Source organism: Trichechus manatus, unplaced genomic scaffold (assembly GCF_000243295.1).
Source record: "Trichechus manatus latirostris isolate Lorelei unplaced genomic scaffold, TriManLat1.0 scaffold00040, whole genome shotgun sequence".
In the NCBI taxonomy this organism is placed as follows: Eukaryota; Metazoa; Chordata; class Mammalia; order Sirenia; family Trichechidae; genus Trichechus; species Trichechus manatus.
Genome location: NW_004443976.1, coordinates 1,316,059 through 1,339,808, shown reverse-complemented (window position 1 = coordinate 1,339,808; position 23,750 = coordinate 1,316,059). Strand labels below are relative to the sequence as shown.

The 23,750-nt window shown below is 47.0% G+C and overlaps 1 protein-coding gene across 1 annotated transcript in view; it reads left to right on the top strand.

The window, feature by feature from the left end:
- The window catches only part of LRRC75A (leucine rich repeat containing 75A), a gene marked incomplete at its 5' end in the record, with an annotated part of 93,185 nt that overhangs the window by 31,708 nt on the left and 37,727 nt on the right, over positions 1–23,750 (top strand). The window contains one exon of the mRNA XM_004375964.2: positions 17,416–17,544. Coding sequence (XP_004376021.2) covers positions 17,416–17,544 — 129 coding nt within the window. The remainder of the gene's footprint in view (positions 1–17,415; positions 17,545–23,750) is intronic.

Here is a 23,750-nt window from a genome sequence, read left to right as displayed (position 1 = left end):
ACTCTGAATCAAGAGCAGAGGACAGAAACGGGGAACTGCAGACAGGCAAGAATCAACAAACCAACAACGAGTCACATACAGCAGGAAAATCACTTCTCCCACCATTCCTCCCCTTCTCTCTGTCAAGCAGGCGGCAGGCTGCTGTGAGCTGGAGAAGTGGCACCAACCAAAGAGCCTGCTTGCCTAACCACCACACACCCTGCCTTTACAAAGAAAGAACCCCAAGCTTCTGATCTAAAAGCAACAAGGCAGACCTCCCCGAGTGTTGGTCCTGAGCGTGGCAGCACCTTCCCCACCCAGATACTGTCAGCTGCAAGGCTGCTGTGAATTAATAAAGGCCTCTGCAGTGGAGTCTGCTCCCATAGTCAACTCTCTACCTGCCTCCCTGCACATCCCATAGCTCAGGCCTCTGTAACCAACAAGACAGACCTCCCTACGGATCAGTTTGGATCTGTCTGCTTCCCCTTCCAGTCAGTGCTGAGGGCTGCTGACTAGGGCTGCTGTGAGCTAGGAAGCAGACATCTTGAGTGAAGGCTGCACTCAGAGCCAACATACAACAGTGGGGACTCAGATAGCAACAAGGTAGACCTGCCTGGGGTCTGTTCAGAGTGTGACAGTCCCTCACCCAACAGAGACTGGCAACTACAAGGCTGCTGCAAACTGCAACAGAAGGCCCCTGCAGTCAAGTCTGCTCTCATAGGCAGCATCTACCTGCGTCTCTGAACATCCCATAGCTCAGGCCCCCAAAACCACAAGACAGACCTCCCTGGGGGTCAGTTTGGGTCTGTCTGTCCCCCTTTCTGGTCGATGCTGAGGACTACTGACTGAGGCTGCTGTGTGCTAGGAAAAGGGTCCCTTGAGTGGAGGCTGCAGTCACAGACAATAGTCTACTGGGAGGACTCTGATAGCAACAAGGCAGACCTCCCTAGGGGTCCATTCAGAGCATGACAATCCCTGCCTCACCTGGTATGTTGGCTGCTGAACTGATGTGAACTCTTACAGCAGGTTCCCAACAGTGGAGCCAGGAGGTGGGTCACCTAAGTGGGGATTGCTTTCCCAAAAACCACAGGGCCACTAGGGCTCTGAAACCAAGGCAGATCTCTCAGGAGTCCTTTTGGAGACTGCCAGCCCCTCCTCCTGAAATGGGGGAGAGTCAGCTTGTGCTTCCCTTGAGTGCCAGCTCATATAAAAACCAAAAACCAAACCCACTGCCGTCGAGTCAATTCCGACTCATAGTGACTCTATAGGACAGAGTAGAGCTACTCCATAGGGTTTCCAAGGAGCAGCTGGTGGATTTTAACTGCCGACCTTTTGGTTAGCAGCCAGACTCTTGACCACTGCACTACCAGGGCTCTGCTCAGCTATAAGCAGCCCCCAAAGAGCAAAAAAGGAAGCCTCGGGCAAAACCAGCCAGCAACACCCAGCCACAAAGGGGGCTCACTGGGTGTGGGTTTCCCAACTGAAAACATGGTTGCAGAAACAGAGAAGGGAAAGGGAGCACAGTAATGTGCTGCATAACATCCATTCAGGCAACATCCGACCGCATATAAGTCCATGGTCCCATAAGGTTATGTGGGGAAATCAGTGGCATGTTTACAGCATTTGCTACCTCAGTGCTTGCTGGCGGCCGGCTCTTGCATCATGCGGGCCTGCCATGCTGAGCATGTGTGTAGGACTGACAAACCATTGCTTGGCAACACTAGGCAGGCAAATGGAATAATAAATGCAATGGGTGCAAATTACCTGCCTCCTTTTGCTAAAGTGAGTTTGTCAGCCCCACACGCACCACTCAACATGGGAGGCCCACATGCTGTGAGAGCTGGCTGCCAATGAGCACCTGAGGTCACAAATGCCATAAACACACCACTGATTTCCCCATATGGGACCACAGACATATATGTGGTTGGATATTGCCTGAACAGACTTTATGCAGTATGTAACTGTATGGTGTTTGCACAACATCCAAATCACATAACATCCTATTTCACAGAACATATGTGGACGTTAAGCAACACATGACTGTAATAACCAGACAGAGAGGGGATTGTGCACCCTGGTGGACAGATTGATCAGTGTGCAATATCTCACCTGAGTGGCAGTGCCTGCTGGTGGACAGATTGACCACAGCATGTTCTCTGCTGTGTTTGGAAGACCTTGAAAGTTGAAACCCGAGATTCGGAACTTCCTAATACTAATTAAACTAGGGAGGGAGAAGGAGCTATCATAGAGAAGGAGAGGAAATTGTAAAGCAAAGACCAAAGTTTCTGCCTGCTAAAGGGTTTTCTGCAGAAAGTAGTGCAGACAGAAACACCAAATACTGGAAAGAACTGAGAAAGTTAACACCCTAAAAAATTCCAATGCTCCAACAAAAAATCGTGCAAAGAATAGAGAAAAAATGGCCCATCCAAATGAACATGATGAAGGGAGTGAACACCCAACTATGAAAGACTGAATAATGAAAAGAATGGAAGAATATAATACAACAATGTTAAACATAATAAATGAGTTAAGGAAAAATGAAAAAGATTTGAAAAATATAAGGAAAACAATGCAAAAACAAAATGAGGATCTAAAAAAAATAGATAAAAAGAAACCAAACAGAAATATTGCAACTGATCAGGACAATAACTGAAATGAGGAACACAATGAAGTATTTAACAACATTAATCAGGCAGAAGAAAGAATCAGTGAATTAGAGGATAAGATAGAAATACAGAGGCTGAAGAGCAACAAGACTGGAGACTGAAGAAGGCTGAGGAGTTATGGGACAAGAGACTTAATATACGCATCATGAGAATTCATGAAGGAGATGAGAGAGAAAAAAGGACAGAAAGAATATTTGAAGAAATAATGACAGAAAATTCCCCAAATCTGATAAAGGGCATGAGTCTACAAATCCAAGAAGCTTAAAGAACCCCAAGCAGGATGAACACAAAGAGATCTACACTGAGACACATCATAGACTACATAGACACATCAAAGACTAAAGATAGACTCCTGAAAGCAATGAGAGAGAAGCAAACAGTCACGTACAAAGGATCCCCAATAAGATTAAGTGCCGATTTCTCCTCAGAAACATTGGAGACTGAAAGCAATAGACTGATATATTTAAAGTGCTGAAAGAAAAAAACTGTCAACCAAGAATACTACACCCACTGAAACTGTCCTTCAAGAATGAAGGTGAAATGAAAACATTCCCAGACAAACAGAAGCTGGGGGAGTTCATATCCACCAAACTGAGCCTACAAAAAATACTAATGGGAGTTCTGCATCTGGAAGAGAAAAGACACTAGAAAGTAATTCAAATCTGTACATAGAAAGAAAGATCCCTAATAAAGGGAATCACATGAATAAGCATAAGGGCTAGTAATAAGGTATTCATGTTTGATAATTCTAATTGTTTTGTTGTTCTTTTTTTCATAACATATAAAAAAAAGCAAGGATAAAATTATGTTACAGGGCACATGATATATAAAGAAATAATTAGTGATGGCAGCAACAAAAGGAGGAGAGGAATGGTAAAGATACAGACTATTTTGTATGATACTGAAGTTAAGTTGGTACCAAATTACACTAGGATGTTATAAATACAAGCTGTTAAATGTAATATTCATGGTAACCACTAAGAAAATAGCTTAAAAACATACACAAAAGGAAGGGAGAAAGGACTCAAACTGGCTTATTACAATAAACCAAAAAAATACAAAAGCAAGCAGTAGTGAATGACAAAGACAGACAAGGCTTAAGACACACAAAAAACAAATGACAGAATGGCAGAAATAAGTCATTTCTTAACGGTAATTACAGTGAATGTAAATGGACTAAATGCTCCAGTCAGAAGGCAGAAAGTGGCAGAATGGATTAAAAAACATGATCCAACCATATGCTGTTTACAAGAGATTAGACCCAAGGACACACATGCTTTGAAAGTGAAAGGTTGAAAAGAACATTCCATGCAAGTAATAACCAAGAGACCTGGGGTGGCAATCTAAATATCAGACAAAGTAGACTGTAAGACAAAATTGTTAGAAAAGATAAAGGTGGACATTATATAGTGATGAAGGGCCAATTCACCAAGAAGATTTAATAATTGTATATGCACCCAATATTGGAGCACCTAAATATATAAAGCAAAGACTGATAGAACTGAAGGGAAGTAGATGGCATTACAATAATAGTTGGAGATTTCAGTACAACACTTTCAGTATTGAACAGAACATTTAAAAAGATCAGCAAGGAAACACAGGACCTGAACAATACTGTAAACCAACTAGACTTAACAGGCATATATGGAACACTTCACCCAACAACAGCACAATATAAATTCTACTCCAGTGCACATGGATCATTCTTCAGGATAGACCACATATTAGGTCACAAGCAAGTCTAGATACATTTTAAAAGATTGAAATCATACAAATGATTTTCTCTGACAACAACAGAGTACAGCTAGAAATCAATAACAAAAACTCTGGAAAATACACAAACATATGGAAATTAAACAACATACTTTTAAATTACCAATGGGTCAAGAAAGAAGTCACAAATTCTTGTAGTCAACTGAAAATGAAATTACAACATGCCAAAATATGCAGTGAAGGCAGTACTCAGAGGAAAACTTACAGCAATAAATGCCTAAATGAAAAAAGAAGAAAGATCTCAAATCAATGGCATAACTCAACAACTCCAGGAACTAGAAAGAGAAGAGCAAACTAAGCCTAAACCTCCCTTAAGAAAGGAAATAACAAAGACCAGAGCAGGAATAGGTAAACTTAAAAGCAAAAATAAATAAATAAATAGAATCAATAAAACCAGAAGTCGGTTCTTTGATAAGATCAGTAAAATGGACAAACCTTTAGTCTGACAAAGAGAAAAGATGCAAATAACCAAAATAAGAAATGAAAGAGGGGACATTACTACTGACCTGATAGAAATAAAGAGAATTTTGACTAAATATTATGAACAAGTGTATGACAACAAACTGGATAACCTTGGTGAAATTGACAAATTCTTAGAAGCACACAACCTATCGATACTCACTCAGGAGGAAATAGAAAATCTCAAAAGACCCATAACTAGTAAAGAGATCAAATCAGTGATCAAAAACCTCCCAATTAAAAACAGTCCTGGACCAGATGGCTTCATTGGGGAATTCTGCCAAACATTTAGAGAATAATTAACACCAATACTGTTTGAACTCTTCCAGTAGATAGAGAAGGAAAGAAGACTCCCTAAATCGTTCTATGAAGTAAACATAACCCTGATACCAAAACCAGACAAAGACACCACAAGAAAAGAAAGCTACAGGCCAATATCCCTTATGAATATGCATGCAAAAATCCTCAACAAAATACTAGCAAACAGAATCCAACAGCATATAAAAAGAGTCATACACTGTGACTAAGTGGGATTTTTCGCAGGAATACAAAGATGGTTCAACATTAGAAAATCAAGCAGTGTAATACACCACATCAATAGAACAACGGTAAAGAACCACATGATCATCTCTAGGGATGCAGAAAAAGCATTTGATAAAACTCAACACCCTTTCTTAATGAAAACCCTCAAGAAGATTGGAATAGAGAGGGAGTTCCTCAGTATGATTCAGGGCATATATGAAAAGCCAACAGCCAGTATAATACTTAATGGAGAAAGACTGAGAGCTTTCCCCTTGAAATCAGGAACAAGACAAGGGTGCCCACTTTTACCACTTCTACTCAATGTTGTATTAGAAGTCCTAGCCAAAGCAATAAGACAAGAAAAAGAAAGGTATCCAGATTGGAAAAGAAGAAGTAAAATTATCTCTTTGTGGATGACATGATCCTATATATAGGAAAACGCAGAGAGTTCAGAAGAAAACTTCTAAAAGTTAATAGAGGAATTTAGCAAAGTTGCAGGGTACAAGGTCAACAAACAAAAATCAGCTGAATTTCTAAATAACAGATTGGCTGATAAAATAAAGAATATTACCAGTGAGTACTGCACACCTTTAAAAAATCATCTATATGAGACCAAATGGTCAACAATTACTGTAAAGCAAATTTGAAAGTGTAAGAGGACAGGGAGACCAGATTACTGGAAGCAAAACATCCAGAAGGGAATTAATGAGAATGTTAACACATTCTGGAAAATGTAACCAATGTTTATGAATAATTGATGTAGTAATTGTTGAATGGAACCCTAATTTTCTGTGTAAATTTTCATGGAAAGCAAAATAAAATATAATTTTAAAAAAATCAGTTGGCTTTCTATACACCAGCAATGAGAAATTTGAAAGGGAAATTAGGGAAACTATTCATTTTCAATAGCATCTAAGAGAATAAAATGCCTGGGAATAAATTTAAGTAGGGATCTGAAAGATTTATGCAATGAAAACTATGAAACTGCTGAAAGAGATTAAAGAAGACAAATAAAGGGAAAGATGTTCCATGTTCATGGATTGGAAGACTTAGTATTGTTAAGATGTCAGTACTACCTAAAGCAATCTATAGATTCAAAGCAATCTGGATCAAAATTGCAATAGCCTTTTTACTAGAAATGGAAAAACCAATTCTCAACTTTATATGGAAGGGCAGGAGGCCCCAGACAGCTAAAGCAATGTTGAAAAATAACAAAGTAAGAGGACTCACACTTCCTCATTTTAAAACATATTATACAGCTACAGTAATGAAAAGACCCTTGTATTAGTGTAACAACAGACACATAGACCAATGGAATAGAATTGAGAGTCCAGAAATAAACCCACACATCTATGGTCGACTGATTTTTTTTAACGTTTTCCACGTGTACATTTCAATGATATCAGTTACACTAATCATGTTGTGTAACCACCAATATGTTTTGTAGATATTAAACTTTATAAGTTATATTGAGAACATACACAGCAGAACACACACGAGTTCAACAATTTCTACATACCAATTAAATGGCATGGATTATTACATTCTTTGAGTTGTTCAGGTATTCTCACCCTCCTTTTCTGAGTTGTTCCTCCCCCATTAAGATAAACTCACTGCACACTGTGGTTCCTGTCTAATCTTTCAAGTTGCTGTTAATTTGATCCCATATAGATAGATTTTAAAAGAACACAATGCTTAATGCATTGTTTGGTTTTAAGAAGATTTCAGGGGATATTTTTGGTTTAAGGTTTAAAGGTTATCTCAGGGCAATAATTTCAGACGTTCATCCACCCTTATGGTCAACTGATTTTTGACAGGAGTACTAAGTCCATTTGATGGGGAAAGAAGAGTCACTTTAATAAACGGTGTTGGGAAAATTAGATTTCCACCTGCAGAAAAATGAAACAGGATCCATGCCTCACACCATACACAAAAACAAATTCAAAATGGACTAAGGACCTAAATGTGAGAACTAAAACCATAAAATTCTTAGAAGAAAATGCAGGGGCAACGCAATCAGGCCTAGATTTTAATAATGGATTATCTAATAACAAAAGCACAAATAGAAAAAAGACACAATAAGTAAATGAAGCCTCATAAAAATTAAAAACTTTTGTTCATTAAAAGACTTAACAAAAAAAATGAAGACAAGCTACTGACTGGGAACATACTTCAAAAATCATATATCCAATAAAAATCTGATAACCAAAATATGTATATAAAACTTTGACAGCTTAACAACAGAAAGACAAATAACCCAATCATAAAATTGGCAAAAGACTTGAATAGACATTTCACCAAAGAGGATGTTGAAATGGCTACCAAACATGTGAAAAGATGTTCAGCATCATTAGCCATCAGAGAGGTGCCAGTCAAAACCACAGTGAGATACAATTTCACTCCCACTAGGATGGCCAATATAAAAAGAACAGAAAATAACAAATTCTGGCAAGGATGTGGGGAAATTGGAACCCTTATCCATTCCTGGTGGGAATGCAAAATGTTACAACCACCGTGGAAAACACTGTGATGGTTCCTCACCAAACTCAAAGTAGAACTACCATATAACCTAGCAATTCCACTCCTAGGTATATACCCAAAAGACTTGAAAGCAGAGACTCAAACAGATACTTGTACACCAAAATTCATTGCAGCACTATTCACAATAGCCAAAAGGTGGAAATGTCCTAAATGTCCATCAACACATGAATGAATAAACAAAATGTGGTACATACATACAATGGAATATTACTGAGCCTTTAGAAGAAATGAAATCTTGAGACATGTTACAATATAGGTGGAGCTTGAAGACGTTATGCTGAGTGAAATAAGTCAATCACAAAAGGCCAAATATTGTATGACCTCACTTATATAAAAAGACAACAAAAGGCAAATGTATAGAGACCAAAGTTTCTTAGTGGTTACTAATGGTGGGAGAGAGAGGAAAAGGGGAGGTGACTGCTTATGGAGTACTGAGTTTTGGGTTACAGTGATGGAAAAATCGCATTGATTAGGGGTAAAACTGCATAGCTGATTATTTTAAGTGTTGCCAGTAAGTTGTATACCCATAAAAAGTTGAACTGGCAAAAGTTGTGTATAGATACATTTACAACAATGACAAAAACAGAGTATCTGCTGAGGCTTCTTATGTCCAACCAAACACCTCCTGGTATTTGGCTCCTTAGTTAGGAGGTTTAGGGTCATGGCGTCATGGGACATCTTAGTTAATTGGCCTAGTAAGGTGTTTAGTGCTTCTGTTCTACCTCCTAGTTTGTTGCATAATGCCTCGGGTCTTAAAAGCTTATAAGCAGCCATCCCAGGCACAAAAATTGGTCTCTATTTACCTGGAGCATCAGAGGAAAAAGGAGAGTCAGACACAGGAGGAGAATATGGACTGTGTGGCCTCCGTGAACAACTACCTCCTCTGCCTTGAGACCAGAAAAACAGGATGGTGCCTGACTACCATTACTGAACATTTTGATCAAAGATTCCATACAAGAATCCTGATCAAAGGGGGGAAAATGTAGAACCGAATTTCAGATTCTCATGGAATCCAGAATTTCTGGATCCACTGAGGCTGAATGAACTCCTGAAACTGTTGCCCTAAGATAATCTTTAAACATTAAACCAAAAATATCCCCTGAAGTCGTCTTAAAACCAAAATATAGAGGGGGTTAACAGTGGTGGAAAAATCGCGTTGATTAAGGGTAGGGTTGCACAGCCAATTATTGTAATTGGATGTCAATAAGTTGTACAACTGTAAAAGGTTGTATTGGCAAAAGTTGTGTAATAGATACATTTACAACAGCAAAAAAGAGTAGCTGCCAATTGGCATAACGTATTTTATAAAGAAAATGTTCTGCATTCTACATTAGTGAGTAGCATCTAGGGTCTTAAAAGCCTGTGAGCGGCCATCTAAGATACTCCACTGGCCTCACCCCTTCAGGAGCAAGGGAAAATGAAGAAAACTAAAGACAAGGGAAAGATTAGTCCAAAGGACTAATGGACCACAACTACCATGGCCTCCACCAGTACAGCTAGATGGTGCCCAGCTACCACTACTGACTGCTCTGACAGGGATCACAGTAGAGGGTCCCGGACAGAGCTGGAGAAAAATGTAGAACAAAATTCTAACTCTCAAAAAAAGACCAGACTTACTGGTCTGACAGAGACCGGAGAAACCTTGAGAGTATGACCCCCAGATACCCTTTTAGCTCAGTAATGAAATCACTCCTGAGGTTCACCCTTCAGCCGAAGATTAGACAGACCTATAGGATAAAACAAGACTAAAGGGGCACACCAGCCCAGGGGCAAGGACTAGAAGGCAGGAGGGGACAGGAAAGCTGATAATAGAGAACCCAAGGTTGAGAAGGGAGAGTACTGACATGTCATGGAGTTGTTAACCAATGTCATAAAACAATGTATGTACTGTTTAATGAGAAGCTAGTTCTGTAAATCTTCGTCTGAAGTACAATTTAAAAAAAAAAAAAAGAGTAGCTGCTGAAACTGCTTGTGTACAACCAAAAACCTCATGGGATTTGGTTCCTGGCTTGGAGGTATAAGCTCATTGTTTCATGGGAAATCCCAGTTAATTGGCCTAATAACGTGTTTAGTGTTTCTGTTCTACCTCCTAGTTTGTTGTGTAGTGCCTGGGATCTTAAAAGCTTGCAAGTGGCCATCCAAGGCATGACAGTTGGTCTCCATTCACTTGGAGCAACAGAGGAAGGAGAGTCAGGAAAAGGAGGAGGAAATGGAATGTGTGGCTAACTGCTTCCGTGAACAACTGCCTCCTTTGCCATGAGACCAGAGAACTGGATGGTGCCTTGGCTACCATTACTGAACATTTTGATCAAAGATTCCGTAGAAGAATCCTGATCAAAACAGGGAAAACGCAGAACAGAATTTCAAATTCTCATGGATTCCAGACATTCTGGAGCTATGGGGACTAGATGACCCCCTGAAACTATTGCCCTGAGATAATCTTTAAAATTTAAACCAAAAATATCACCTGAAGTCTTCTTAAAACCAAACAAAAAAAACAAACCCGTTGCTGTAGAGTTGATTTCAATTCATAGCAACCCTATAGGACAGAGTGCAACTGCCCCACAGGGTTTCCAAGGCTGTAAATCTTTACAGAAGAAGACTGCCACATCTTTCTCCCGCGGAGTGGGTGGTAGGTTCAAACTGCTGACCTTGCGGTTAGCACCAATCGCTTAACCACTGCACCATCAGGGCTCCTAAAACCAAACAATGTTGTTGTTGTTAGGTGCCATCGAGTTGGTTCCAACTCATAGCGACCCTATGTACAACAGAATGGAACACTACCAGGTCCAGTGCCATCCTCACAATCCCTGCTATGCTTGAGCCCATTGTTGCAGCCACTGTATTCAGTCCCTCTCATTGAGGGTCTTCCTCTTTTTCACTGACCATCTACCAAGCATAACGTCCTTCTCCAAGGACTTCCCTCCTGATATCGTGTCCAAAGTATTTAGGTAAAAGTCTCGCCATCCTTGCTTCTAAGGAGTATTCTAGCTGTACTTCTTCCAAGAAAACCAAACAATAGTTTAGCTAAACTAGTAAAAAATACCTGCCTTAAGCATTGTGCTCTTTTGAGAACTATCTGTGTGGGATCAAATTGACAGCAGCAGCTTGAAAGATTAGATAGGAACCTTAGGGGGCAGTGAGTTTACGTTCCTGAGGGAGGAAAAACCCAGAAAAGGAGGATGAGAACGGTTGCACAGCTCAAAGACTCTAACCAGCGTCACTGAATCGTACACGTAGACGCGGTTGAACTGGTGTATGTTCTGCAGTGTATGTTCTCAACAACAAAAATAAAGTGTAAAAAAATAAGAAAAGCCCTGTAGAGCACAGTTCTGCCCTGACACACGCTGGTCGCCATCAGGCGTAGCTGTCTCGTCCGCAGCCCATTTTTAGCCTCCAGAACTGTGAAACAATAAATTTCTGTTCTTACAAGCCATCTGTTTGGGGTGATTTGTTGCGGCCGCCGTGGCCAACTCATACACTGTCAAGCAGGAATTTTCTAGGATCCAAAGGGAAGGCCTTGGGAAGACAAAGCCTGCCTTCAGGCAAGCCCCTCTCTCTCAGAAGATCTTCCTCCACCCCAGAGCTTCTCAAACTTTTTGGTATCGGGATCCCTTTTGTTGTTGTTAATGACAGCCCCACGTGTGCAGACTGGAACTGGGTTTTTTTAAGTCTGCAACCTGTCCGAAGCAGATTGCCAGGCCTGTCTTCTGAGGCACCTCTGGGTTGGTTTTAACTGCCAGCCTTTCAGCTAATCACTGTTTGCACCACCCAGGATCTCCTCAGGACCCCTTTTTACTTACCCTCTTAAAAATTATTGAGGAACGCAAAGAGCTGTTGTTTATGTGGGCTATAAAACCAAAGCCCATTGCCGTTGAGTTGATTCCAGCTCATAGTGACCCTATAGGACAGAATAGAACTGCCCCATAGGGTTTCCAAGGAGCGGATTCAAAGAGCTGAGCTCTTAACCACTGAGCTACCAGGGCTCCATGTGGACTATACCTGTCACTATTTACCATATTAGAAATGAAAACTGAAAAAACTTTCAAAGATTTATTAATTCACTTAAAATTAATAATTAACTTATTGCATGTTAAAGAAATAAAATTATTAGAATAACTATTTTCCAAAAAACAGAATGTAGTGAGAAGAGTGGCATTGTATCCTTTTTTGTGTGTGTGTGACCCTTTGATGTCTGTCTTAATAGAAGAGAACTGAACTCTTGTATCTACTGCTTCTGCTTTCAGCCTCCTGCAGTAGGTGGTGCTGGTTGAAGTGCGTGAAGAAAACCCAGTGTCACACAGATGTGTAGCTGGCAGAGAGAGGGCCTCACCAACCCCCTGAAAGGGTGTCAAGGCCCCACCTCCCCAGGGTCCATAGACAACACTTGGAGAAATGCTGCTCTAGCCTTCTTGTGGGAACCTCTGCTCGCTTTTGGACACCCTTACCCCTAAACACATCTGTCAGTGTGTTGTCCCGTGGGGGCTTGCGTGTTGCTATGATGCTGAAAGCTCTGCCATCAGTATTTCAGATAGCGGGGTCACCCGTGGTGGACACGTTTCAGCGGACCTTCCAGACTAAGACAGACTAGGAAGAATGACCCAGTGATCTATTTCCAAAAATTAGCCAGTAAAAACCCTATGGATCACAACGGTCCAATCCACAATGGATCACAGGGATGGCGCAGGACCAGGCAGCATTTAGTTCTGTTGTATATGGGGGTCTCCGTGAGTCAGAGTCGACTGGACCGGGCAACTGACAACAACAACCTATAACAACCCGGCCCGTCATCCCTTTCCCCATTGCAAGTCCCCGATCCTGGTTATCAAGTTCAGTAACACAGGGCCCCACCTCTGCAGACCCAGCAGCTCAGTCGCTGGAGGGGCTCGGCCAGGGCAGCACTGTCGAGCACAGCACCCCCAGCGGTGACTCAGCTCCAGCTGATGTCCCCAGGTTCTCTGAGAAGGAACTTCTGCACACAGTTTAATCCCATAACCAGGAGGTCTTAGTTTCCTTGCTGCCTTGTGCTTTGCTAAAGTCACGCCCAGGAGGGACCTGTAGGAGCCACATCTGGGTTTGGTTCTTCCATCCTCCGCCCCATCGTGCACGCACCCCTTGCCTTCCTCCCCTGGGGCGGGCTTGGGGGGTGGGGACAGGGATTTGGAGCCCCCTCTGGGGCAGCCTCATGCAGGACATTGTGCAGCTTCAGAAAGGAGCCCCGGCGTCTCTGTGCAGGCCTCCACGTTCCCTTTGGGCCAGCGTTTCTGTCTTTGTAAATGAACTGGCTGAGGGAAGGGGCATGGAGAGGACATGGGACAGCTGCAGTGTCACAGCAGCCGGAGAACCCTGTGGGCCTAGGTGGGTAGGAATAAAGCAGTGAAGTGCACAGCCGCCTCTGTCCAGGCCCCACCTGTTCTTCGCCATCACAGCTTCTTGTGATCTGGACCCCTGGATCCTTTGGGAGCCCCACCCCAGCAGGAATTCACAGAGAGGGGGCTGGCGGTGACATAATTAGGCAGAGCACTGTGAACAGGGCCACGTGCCTTCCAGGGGAGCCCCCTCCGTTCCTCCCTTTGCCCCTCCCCCCAGACACAGCCATCTGGAGAGGTGGAGCAATTGTCAGTGCTCTGGGCACCCCAGGGTGACAGGGGAGGGGTGAGGGAGATAGAGGGAGGGGGGCTCTGGGGGGGTGGGCATTTCGCATCTTCTCAGACCTGCATTCCTCCGCTTCCTGGGTTATGGACCAGCATTCTCTCGTGGTCCTTCCAGGATGGGGACGCCCCTGCTGGCCTGGGAATCTGGGGTCCAAGAAGGTGGAGCAGGGCACGTGGGTGTGTGAGTAAAGGGCTCACACACGTGTTCTGGCGGCAGAACTACTTTTCCCTTTAAACCAAGAGAAGGCCGAGCAAAGCTGCTGTCCTGAGGTGGGGGGCCTGCAGCCTTGCTGACTCTCTGGCCTCCCCCTTGCTCACCCCCCACACCTGTCAGCCCCAAGATCTGGGAGCACAGTTTGAGAACTATAGTGTAGTCCATCTGCCCATTTCACAAATGGAGAAACAGAGCCCAGAGACTCAGTGAGCTTAGGGTCAGACAGGGCCTAGAACCCAGGGCTATTCAGGGACAGGGAGCAGAGATGCTGTGAGGAGACTGCCAGCTGTGTGCTGGCAAGGGTCACACTGAGGAGAGGTACATGGGGGCAGTAAGGAACAGGGATAGAGGCTGCCATTAAGCCAACAACCCACAGCAAGGCAGCCCAGCCTGCATGATAGATGGGAAAAGAAAAATCAGTCTATGCCTCGGTCCCCCACAAACCATAAGTCCAGCCTCTGACCTGGGCTGAGCACGCAGTGGCCATCCCAGGGAAGAGAGCCTCCAGCTGTGTGGAGGGGTCTGGCTGGTGCAGGGCACCAGGCTATAGCCATCTGACCACATGGCCTTCTCACCTCCCTACTTCCTCCAGCCCGGAGGCTGTGGCCTTGCTTTTGCACGTTATTGGGGTCATTGTCCACACGGCCCTGCCGGCAGAAAGTCTCCTGCCCTCCTGACTGAGGCCAGCTTGGCTTTTGTGCTCCACAGCCCCCGACTTCTGTGTTCTACGGCGAGTGGCCTGGCATTGTCTCATCCTCAGCTGGGTCTGTGGTCCAAACAGGTTTGGAGCCACTGCATAAGGAGAGGGGGGGCTTTCACAGGGGGAGAGATAGGGACAGAAGGATGCCATTGTTGGATGACTCCCTGCTAGAGGCTTTACATGTGTTGTTTGGTTTTCTTTCTGGTCATTCAGTGGAGCCTTCCATGTGGGAGACCTGGGTTTGATTCCTGTCCAGTGCACCTCATGCACAACCAGCACCCAGTCAGTGGAAGCTTGTGTTGCCATGATGCTGAACAGGTTTCAGTGGAGCTTCCAGGCTAAGGCAGACTAGGAAGAAAGGCCTGGTGATCTACTTCTGAAAATTAGCCAGTGAAAACCCTGTGGATCACAGTGGTCCCATCTGTAACTGATCATGGGGATGGTGCAGGACCAGGCAACGTTTCATTCTGTTGTGCGTGGAGTAGCCGTGAGTTGGGGTCCGACTCATCCGCAGCTGACAACCACCACCACCTGTGATGCAAGACTCACTATTCCCATCTTACACATGTGTACACTGAGGCTCCATGGCATTTGGTAGCTTGCCTCAGGTCTTGGCTGTGGCTGAGGGACTGAAGAAGCCAGAGCAGGGGTTGGGGTCCAGGGTGAGCGCTGCACTTGGCTCTCCAAAGGGCCCTGCCCCAGACCTGGCAGCCAGCGCTGCGGAAGCACCCTCTGCCTACATCTAGGCCAGAACTGGAGCCCTGCGCTAGGTCCCTGTAAGATTTCAGCAGCCAGAGCACCTGGCAGACGGCTGCTTTTTTCTGAGGCTCCGAGTTTCAAAAACTGACCCCTTGGTGTCTTCTTTGAAACCTGAGTCCCATTTCTTTCCTGTGCCTACCCAGGGAGGGGGCCCCTAACCATTGCAGAGAAGACCCTCTGCCACATGGGCTCAGCTAGGCTACCACAAGAACAAGGGGCATGACTTCCTGGCCCCTCCAGATTCCCAGATTCATCCAGCAAAGCCCTCTTTTTCCTTTACTCTTAGAAACGTCACCCCAAAGCACACAGCAACACCTCCACCCTCCACCCCGCCTCCTGGCCATTTCACCCCTAGGGGTAGATAAGGGCAAACACAGAGCAGGCCTGAGACTGGACATCGTGAGTGTGAGTCCTAGGCCCGCCCAACCCCCGCCATTCCCAAAATTCTGACCATTAAAACAGCCAGGCACTCTGGGCCTTCGTTTTTTCATGTCAGTTGGGAATAATCATGCCTAGCCTGCTGGCCTCAGGGATTTCTAAAAATCATATGGGAACGCGTTTAGAAAAGTACAGAATATTCAAACCCGTCACCCACACATTTTCCGTCCAGAACATCTCCGTCCCCAGGTCTCCAGACCCTGGTAACCCCACTGGGAGCCTTCTCTGGCTGGGACAACTCCAGACAGAGGCGTGGGGGCCTGAAGGGCTGAGTGGAAGGACATGCAGTGGCGGGGCCTGCTTCCGCTGCCACCCCTGGCACCCACCCCCCCACCTTGTTCCTCAGGTGGAGGTGGGGACAGTCCCTCAGGTGGGAATGTCATCACTGCCTGTCTGTGCAAGCCGCCAAGCTGGATGGGGACCACAGCCCAGGGTGACAGAAATTGGGGGAGAGAGGGGAGGATGTTGGGGTTTGACAAGAGCTAAGGTGCGCCCACTTTCTTTGCATGTAGAGGGTATGACGTTTAGTCCAGCACTCTGGGGTAGGAAAGTCATGTGGGTTTACTTCTTTACGGCAGATCCAGTCTGGGTGTCAAGTCAATGCCAGCTCATGGCGATCTCCTGTGTGTCAGGACAGAACTGCACTCTGTAGGGTTTTCAGTGGCTGATTTTTCAGATGTAGATCACCAGTACTTTCTTCTGAGGCAACTCTTGATGGACTCAAACTTGCAAGCTTTTGGTTAGCAGCTGAGTGCATTGTCTACACTGGCCAGGGCCTCCTCTCAAGCCGATCATTCTGTTTCAGGCTCCCGCCGATTTGGCTGGTGGGAAATTCAAGCTTAGTTGTGTTTGGTGGGGGGCGCCCTTTTCCTGGGGTTATGCAAGCATCTAAGGGTTAGATGCCTCCAGAACATTTAGCAGAGAGCTTTTGGGTTCTAATCCACACTGGTCGTTGCTCTTGGCCAAGCCCATGCTGCCTGCTGCTGGTGGGCGGGGTCTCTGCAGAGGCCTCCCAGCTCCTTGTCCCTCCCCAGGCTTGGACAGCCTCTGCTCCAGTGGTTTCTACCCCACCCCACCCCCCACTCAGCCTTGCTTGCCTCCATCACCCTTATCTAGGAGGACCCCACTTAGGACCCTTCGTTAGGAAGCCCTCGTGGAGTATCTCCTGGGTGCTGGCAATTTCCTTTTTCAACCTTACAACTCAGAAACGCCCAAGGCAAAGGGACAGCAAAGTTGGGCCATCTTCTCCAGAAGGAGCAGTAAAAATAACAAGAATAAAGCACAAACAAGCATCAGTAAATTCCTCTGTCACACTGGCAAGGAATGTCGCTCTACATCCCGTTTCCAAATTAAGGCCCTGGACAGCCACCAGTGCCAAGGCCAGCCATCCTTTGCCTGGTCCTCAGGGACAGTGTAGGGGGTGTCCACACAACCGAAGGCCTGTCTCTGTGGACCCTAAGAGCCCAGTTCTTCCTCTCCCTCGGCTGGGGCCCCTGAAAGAGCGACAGGCAGTGGCTTTTCCTGACCCTTTGAGAGACATTCTGCAGAAAATCTTGCAGGTTAGGAAGCCTCTTTGAAGATGGGTCTCCTCCCTTGCCAGGGCATGGGGGAGGCTGAGCCACCTCTCTGGGGCTGTGCAGAAGGTGAGTGAGGGCTCGAGGGCCAGTGGGGCCGCCACCCTGACTTCCTGGCGTTCCTTTGTTCTTGCAGGACCTAGGCATGGAGTCGACCTCGCTGGACGATGTGCTGTATCGCTATGCCAGCTTCCGGAACCTGGTGGACCCCATCACACACGACCTCATCATCAGCCTGGCGCGCTACATCCACTGCCCCAAGCCGGTAGGGTGGCCCCTGGTCTGGGCCAGCCAGGTCCCCGTGGGTGTGAGGTGGGTGCCCTTCTGACAGAGCGGCTCAGTGCCTGAGGGGCTGGTAGGTGCTGCCAGGCCACGGGGACAAGCCACCTCCCTGTGCCGAGGCTCGGTATCCGTGGCGGCAGCTGCCCGTTGGTGCCAGCAGCACAGACAGGTTTGGTTTGGCCCATAGGCTGTGTTAAATCTGAGTTCATTTCCAACATTTAAAAATCAGGATTTTTTGCATCATCCCAGTATTCAGCTTGAAGAATTGGAGCATGAAGGGCTGGCGCGCATGGCCACATGATACGTAGGGCCAGGCCCACCTCATAGAGTTGTACAGATGATGAACTGCACAAAGACCTGCGAACAGGCCGTGAGCTGCGGTGCAGGACTGCATGCACTTTTTTCTTACTTGCATGAAGGAACCATGTGAGGCCAGAAGGGGCTCTCCAGTTTGCCTCCGTCCCCACCACTCCAGGTTGTCTCCATCTCTAAGGATGAGTGTCATTTTATAGCCACCACTTCCTCATGTCCATTTCCTGCCTGGCCCTGCAGGGTTAGAGACACAGGCCATGCCCGGGAGCCAGGGGTGTTCGTTTCCCACTGGAGGCATGTGCTCAGGGAAGAGCCTAGGGCCCCCCAGGCTCCACAGCTGCAGCTCAGTCCCTTCTGGTTGGGAGAATCTGCCCCCATTCCTGCCAGCTCCAGGGGCCTTGCTGGGTGCCACCTGGCTTATCCAGGGCTGTGCAGCTGGACCCTGGCAGGGAAGGGGAGGGCCAGGGGTCCTTCCCCCAATCCCTCTGCAGAGGGGTAAGACTCGGAGGTGGGTGCCAGCCATGGAGGGCTGGGGACTGAGTGGGCAAGGGTGGGTAGGCTGGTGACGGTGGTGCCTCTGCCCCTGGTGGGTACTGGTGGCATGCAGCAGAGAGCAGGGCTGCTGGGCTCATATATGGGAGGGTAAGAAGTGGTAGCAATGAAAGTTGGTGGACTGGGAACCCTGAGGTCTAGAGAAGAGGAGTTAGTGCCAGGAGCCACAGGTACCCGCTTAGCCCCCTGGCTGCTCAGCCACGCTGTCCCCTGGTTCAGTCTGGGGAAGTGAGAGAGTAGCATGAGCCCCCGGGTGGGCCTGTGAGGAGGCCTTGCAGGGGCCACACTCTGCCTTATCCAGCCATGAGCCTAATTGCCTTCAGGGGGGAGGGGTGACAGGCCAGAGAGGGGCAGGCCAGGGTGTGGGTGCTCACATCAGACCCAGGAGATAGGACCGGGGCAGGGTTGAGGGAGAGGTTGGCCCTGGGGTCCTGTCGCTGCAAGCCTTCCCTCAGTCCAGGCGGGGATTCCTGGAGCTGGGAAGGAGACATAGGTTAGACACCCTCCTTGCCTGGGGTGCTGTCACCCACCTTCCTGGCCCTTGCTCAGTGGGAGGGAGGTAAGTGTTAGCTCCAGGGCGGCTCCTCATCCGAGTCCTTTCTCCCCAGAGCAGGGTGGAGCTGAGCACTGGGGGCATCAGGCATGGGACCCTGCAGGAGTGCCTGCCCTGCTCCTGCTGAGGTGAGATGGGAAGGGAAGAGCTGAGAGAGGTGCTGTCTGGTCTGCCCTGGGCTCTGCTCCCTGTCTGTGCTTCCTGAGGAGTCTTCTGCCCATTCTACAGGCAAGGCTGGGGTGTCCCAGGGAAAGGCAGGAGGGCAGCAGAGGCCTGAGAAACCACGGGCTCCTGAGCAGCCGCAAACTGCCACTCGGGGTGGGAGTCCACGCCAGTCACACAGCAAGCTAGGACAGGTTTGGGACCAGAGCCCTGGGTTCCTGACACCTACTGCCAGACAAAGGACAGCGCTGGGCAGGAGAGGGGTTTCATGGGAGACCCCAGACCCAGGAGGCATTGGAATGTGGCCCCGCACATCCTGACCTGGGCCACCCCAGGTCCCATCCACACCTCCCTGAGGCGAGGCCAACGTGTGAGGATGCAGCGCTCTCAGGCTCCCCCCACAGACCCCTCTCCTGCAGTCTCCCTGGCCTCAGCCCTGGCGGGCACCATGTGATCCAGGGCCCCAGCCCCTGGCCTCTATAACCCCTGATTCACCCAGCACAGGGGTTACCAAGTGGGCCACAAACACACCTGGGTTCTCACCAGGGGGCAGCCTGTCTCAGGTCACTTAATTGTCTGAACTCCATCTCTCCCACACTAAGCGAGACAATCCATGTGGAGCCCTGGCCCACGTGAGCACCCACTTCTTCCCACACTAAGTGAGACAATCCATGGAGCCCTAGCCTATGTGAGCACCCGCTTCTCTCCCACACCAAGTGAGACAATCCATGTGGATCCCTGGCCCATGTGAGCCCCCACTTCTCTCCCACACCAAGTGAGAAAATCCATGTGGAGCCCTGGCCCACGTGAGCACCCACTTCTCCCCACACCAAGTGAGACAATCCATGTGGATCCCTGGCCCACGTGAGCACCCACTTCTCTCCCACACCAAGTGAGACACTCCATGTGGAGCCCTGGCCCATGTGAGCACCCACTTCTCTCCCACACCAAGTGAGACAATCCATGTGGAGCCCTGGCTCACGTGACCACCCAGTACCAAGAACCAGGCAACAACCATGTAAGTGCCTGCCATCATCTTAGCAAACAAGGGGCTGTCCCCACCCAGTTCCCAGAGCCAGCCCCCCAGTGGGGTCAGCACTCTGGGGACCTGGGGCCAGGTGGCAGGAGAGGCTTTTCTGAGGACTCTGCCGCTGTGGCTGAGGCAGAGGCAGGAGGCAGCTGGTGATAGGGCAGCCTCTCCACCTGCCCAGTTACCTGAGCTGGCGCAGTGCTGACCACGATATCCTGCTCTTAGCTCTTTCCATCTGAGAACTTTATCCTGGTTCACACTGTGGGCATGGAGGTTATAGACGGAGGTGTCAAGACCTTCAGCTACGAGGTAGTGAGCTGTCAGGTGTGTCTCTATCGGCGGTGAGAGGGGAGGAAGGAAGATGGCCTTTCCTGGTCCAACCTTGTGATGAAGCATCCAGAAGACAAGTAAGCCTCTCCACTTCCTCAGCATTGTCTCCACCTACCAGAAACCCTTTTCTGTATCCATCCTGCCCATGACTGTGTGTTGGTAATTCCCAGATCTGTTTCTGCAGCCCAGCTTCCACTTCCACAGTCACCACCCTCCTCGACATTTCCACCTGCACGTCCCAGTCACTTCAGACTCAGTCAGTGCCTAAAGTCATTCCCAGTCCCCCACCCAAAACGTGCTCCACGATTAGCACCACTCATCTAGTGAGAAATGTTAGAGACTCCTTCCTCCCCTGCCTCCCACCCCCACCAAATCTAATACCTCATGTGTAAGGTCAGGTTCCCCAAAAGCAGACCCTGCAATGAGGATTTGCGTACACATGATTTATTAAGGCTGTGCCGCCAGGGGAAGCCTGGTCAAGGACGGGGAAAGCCAAGCCCTTGTGTGATCTCCAGCAGAGTCTGGGGGTTAGCTGCAGCCTGACCCACGGGGGACTCTGGAGTGTAAGTTATACCACAGGCTTGTCTCCACCGGAGGCAGAGCTGGGTTTTCACGCTGCTGCACTTGTCTGCGGTTAAGGACTGCCATTGTTGTTAGCTGCTGTTGAGCCAGCCCCGGACTCATGATGACCCCGTGCACAATGGAACCATACACTGCCTAGTCCTGCACCATCCCCATGATTGGTTATAGGTCAGACTATCGTGATCCATAAGATTTTCATTGGCTGATTTTCAGAAGTAGATCACCAGGCCTTTCTTCCTAGTCTATCTTAGTCTGTAAACTCCCCTGAAACCTGTCCTGCATCATAGCAACACACAAGTCTCCACTGACAGATGGGTGATGGCTACACATGAGGTGCATTGGCTGGGAATCAAACCTGGGTCTCCTGCATAAAAGGTGAATTCTACCACTGACCCACCACTGCCTCATAAGGGCTGCCCAAAACCAAACTGGTTGCTATTGAGTTGACTCCAACTCATGGTGAACCCATGTGTTATAGAATAGAACTGTTTCATAGGGTTTTCTTGGCTGTAATGTTTACAGAAACAGGTTACCAGGCCTTTCTTCATGGGTGCCACTGCGTGGGTTGAGACTGCCAACCTTCAGGCCACGCAGAGACCTGTAAGGGCTGCTCAGAGCGATGTAAATTCCCAGGCACTTCTGTCTGTCTGAGCTTGTAGGCAAAGCTAGCTCCCGTGGCTGGAGGGTAGTCTTGAAGAAGAACCACAGATGCTGGCTGTTAGGGGCAAAAGCACACTGAAGGAGGGAGGGCACAAAAATGGTAAAAAAAAAAAGAACCAAAGGAATCTGGGCACCAACATTGTCCATAACAATCAGCACATCCCCACAATTCTGTTTCCCTAGTGTATCTGGAAGCTTCCCATTTCCCTCCGTCTCCACTGCCTCCACCTCATCCACACCACAGCCTTCTTCTCCAGTTGGACTCAATGCTTCCACTCTTGCCTCCCTACCTCAAGTGCTCTGTGGGGGCAGCCAGAGAGCTCTTTCTGGAGGCAAAATGGATCATGTATTTGTTGTTGTTAGGTACTGTCAAGCTGGTTCTGACTCATAGCAACTCTGTACAGCAGAATGAAACACTGCCCGGTCCTGCGCCATCCTCACAATTATTGTTATACTTGAGCCCATTGTTGCAGCCACTGTGTCAGTCCATCTCGTTGACAGTCTTCCTCTTTTTCACTGACGCTCTACTTTACCAAGCATGATTTCCTTCTCTAGGGACTGGTCCCTCCTGATTACATGTCCAAAGCATGTGAGACAAAGTCTGGCCATCCTCCCTTCTAAGGAGCACTCTGGCTGTACTTCTTCCAAGACAGATTTGTTTGTTCTTCTGGCACTCCATGGTATATTCAATATTCTTTGTCAACACCATAATTCAAAGGCATCAGTTCTTCGGTCCTTATTCATTGTCCAGCTTTCGCATGCATATGAGGTGATTGAAAATACCATGGCTTGGGTCAGGCACGCCTTAGTCCTCAAAGTGACATCTTTACTTTTTAACACTTTAAAAACCCTGGTGGCATAGTGGTTAAGTGCTGCAGCTGCTAACCAAAAAGGTCAGCAGTTTGAATCCACCAGGCAGTCCTTGGAAACTCTGTGGGGCCATTCCACTCCGTCCTGTAGAGTTGCTATGAGTCGGAATCAACTTGACGGCAACAGGTTTTTTTTTTTTTTTTTTGAGCAGATTTGCCCCATGCAGTGTGTCATTTGATTTCTTGACTGCTGCGTCCATGGGCATTGATTGTGAATCTGAGTAAAACGAAATCCTCAACAACTTCAGTATTTTCTCCATTTATCACGATGTTGCTTCTTGGTCCAGTTGCGAGGATTTTTGTTTTCTTTATGTTGAGGTATAATCCATACTGAAGGCTGTAGTCTTTGATCTTCATCAGTAAGTGCGTCAAGTCCTCTTCACTTTCAGCAAACGAGGTTGTGTCATCTGCATATCACAGGTTGTTAATGAGTCTTCCTCCAATCCTGATGCCCTGTTCTTCTTCATGTAATCCAGCTTCTGTGATTATTTGCTCAGCATACAGATTGAATAAGTATGGTGAAATTATACAACCCTGATGCACACCTTTCCTGATTTTAAACCATGCAGTATCCCCTTGTTCTGTTCGTTTGGTGACGTGTCTGTTTATATCCTTTGCCCATTTTTTTCATTGGGTTATTTGTCTTTTTGTTGTTGAGGTGTTGCAGTATTTTATAGATTTTAGAGATTAGACCCTTATCAGATATGTCATAGCTAAAAAAATTTTCCCAGTCTGTAGATTGTCTTTGTACTCTTTTGGTGAAGTCTTTTGATGAGCATAACTGTTTGATTTTTAGAAGTTCCCAGTTATCTAGTCTCTCTTCTGGTGTTTGTGCATTGTTACTTATGGTTTGTGTTCTGTGTAGGGCTCCCAGCATTGTCCCTATTTTTTCTTCCATGATCTTTATCATTTTTGATTTTATATTTAGATCTTTGATCTATTTTGAGTTAGTTTTTGTGCATGGTGTGAGGTATGGATCTTGTTTCAGTTTTCTGCAGATGGATATCCAGTTATGTCAGCACCATTTGTTAAAGAGACTGTCTTTTCCCCCATTTAACTGGCTTTGGGCCTTTGTCAAATATCAGCTGCTCATAGGTGGATGGATTTACCTCTGGTTTCTCAATTCTGTTCCATTGGTC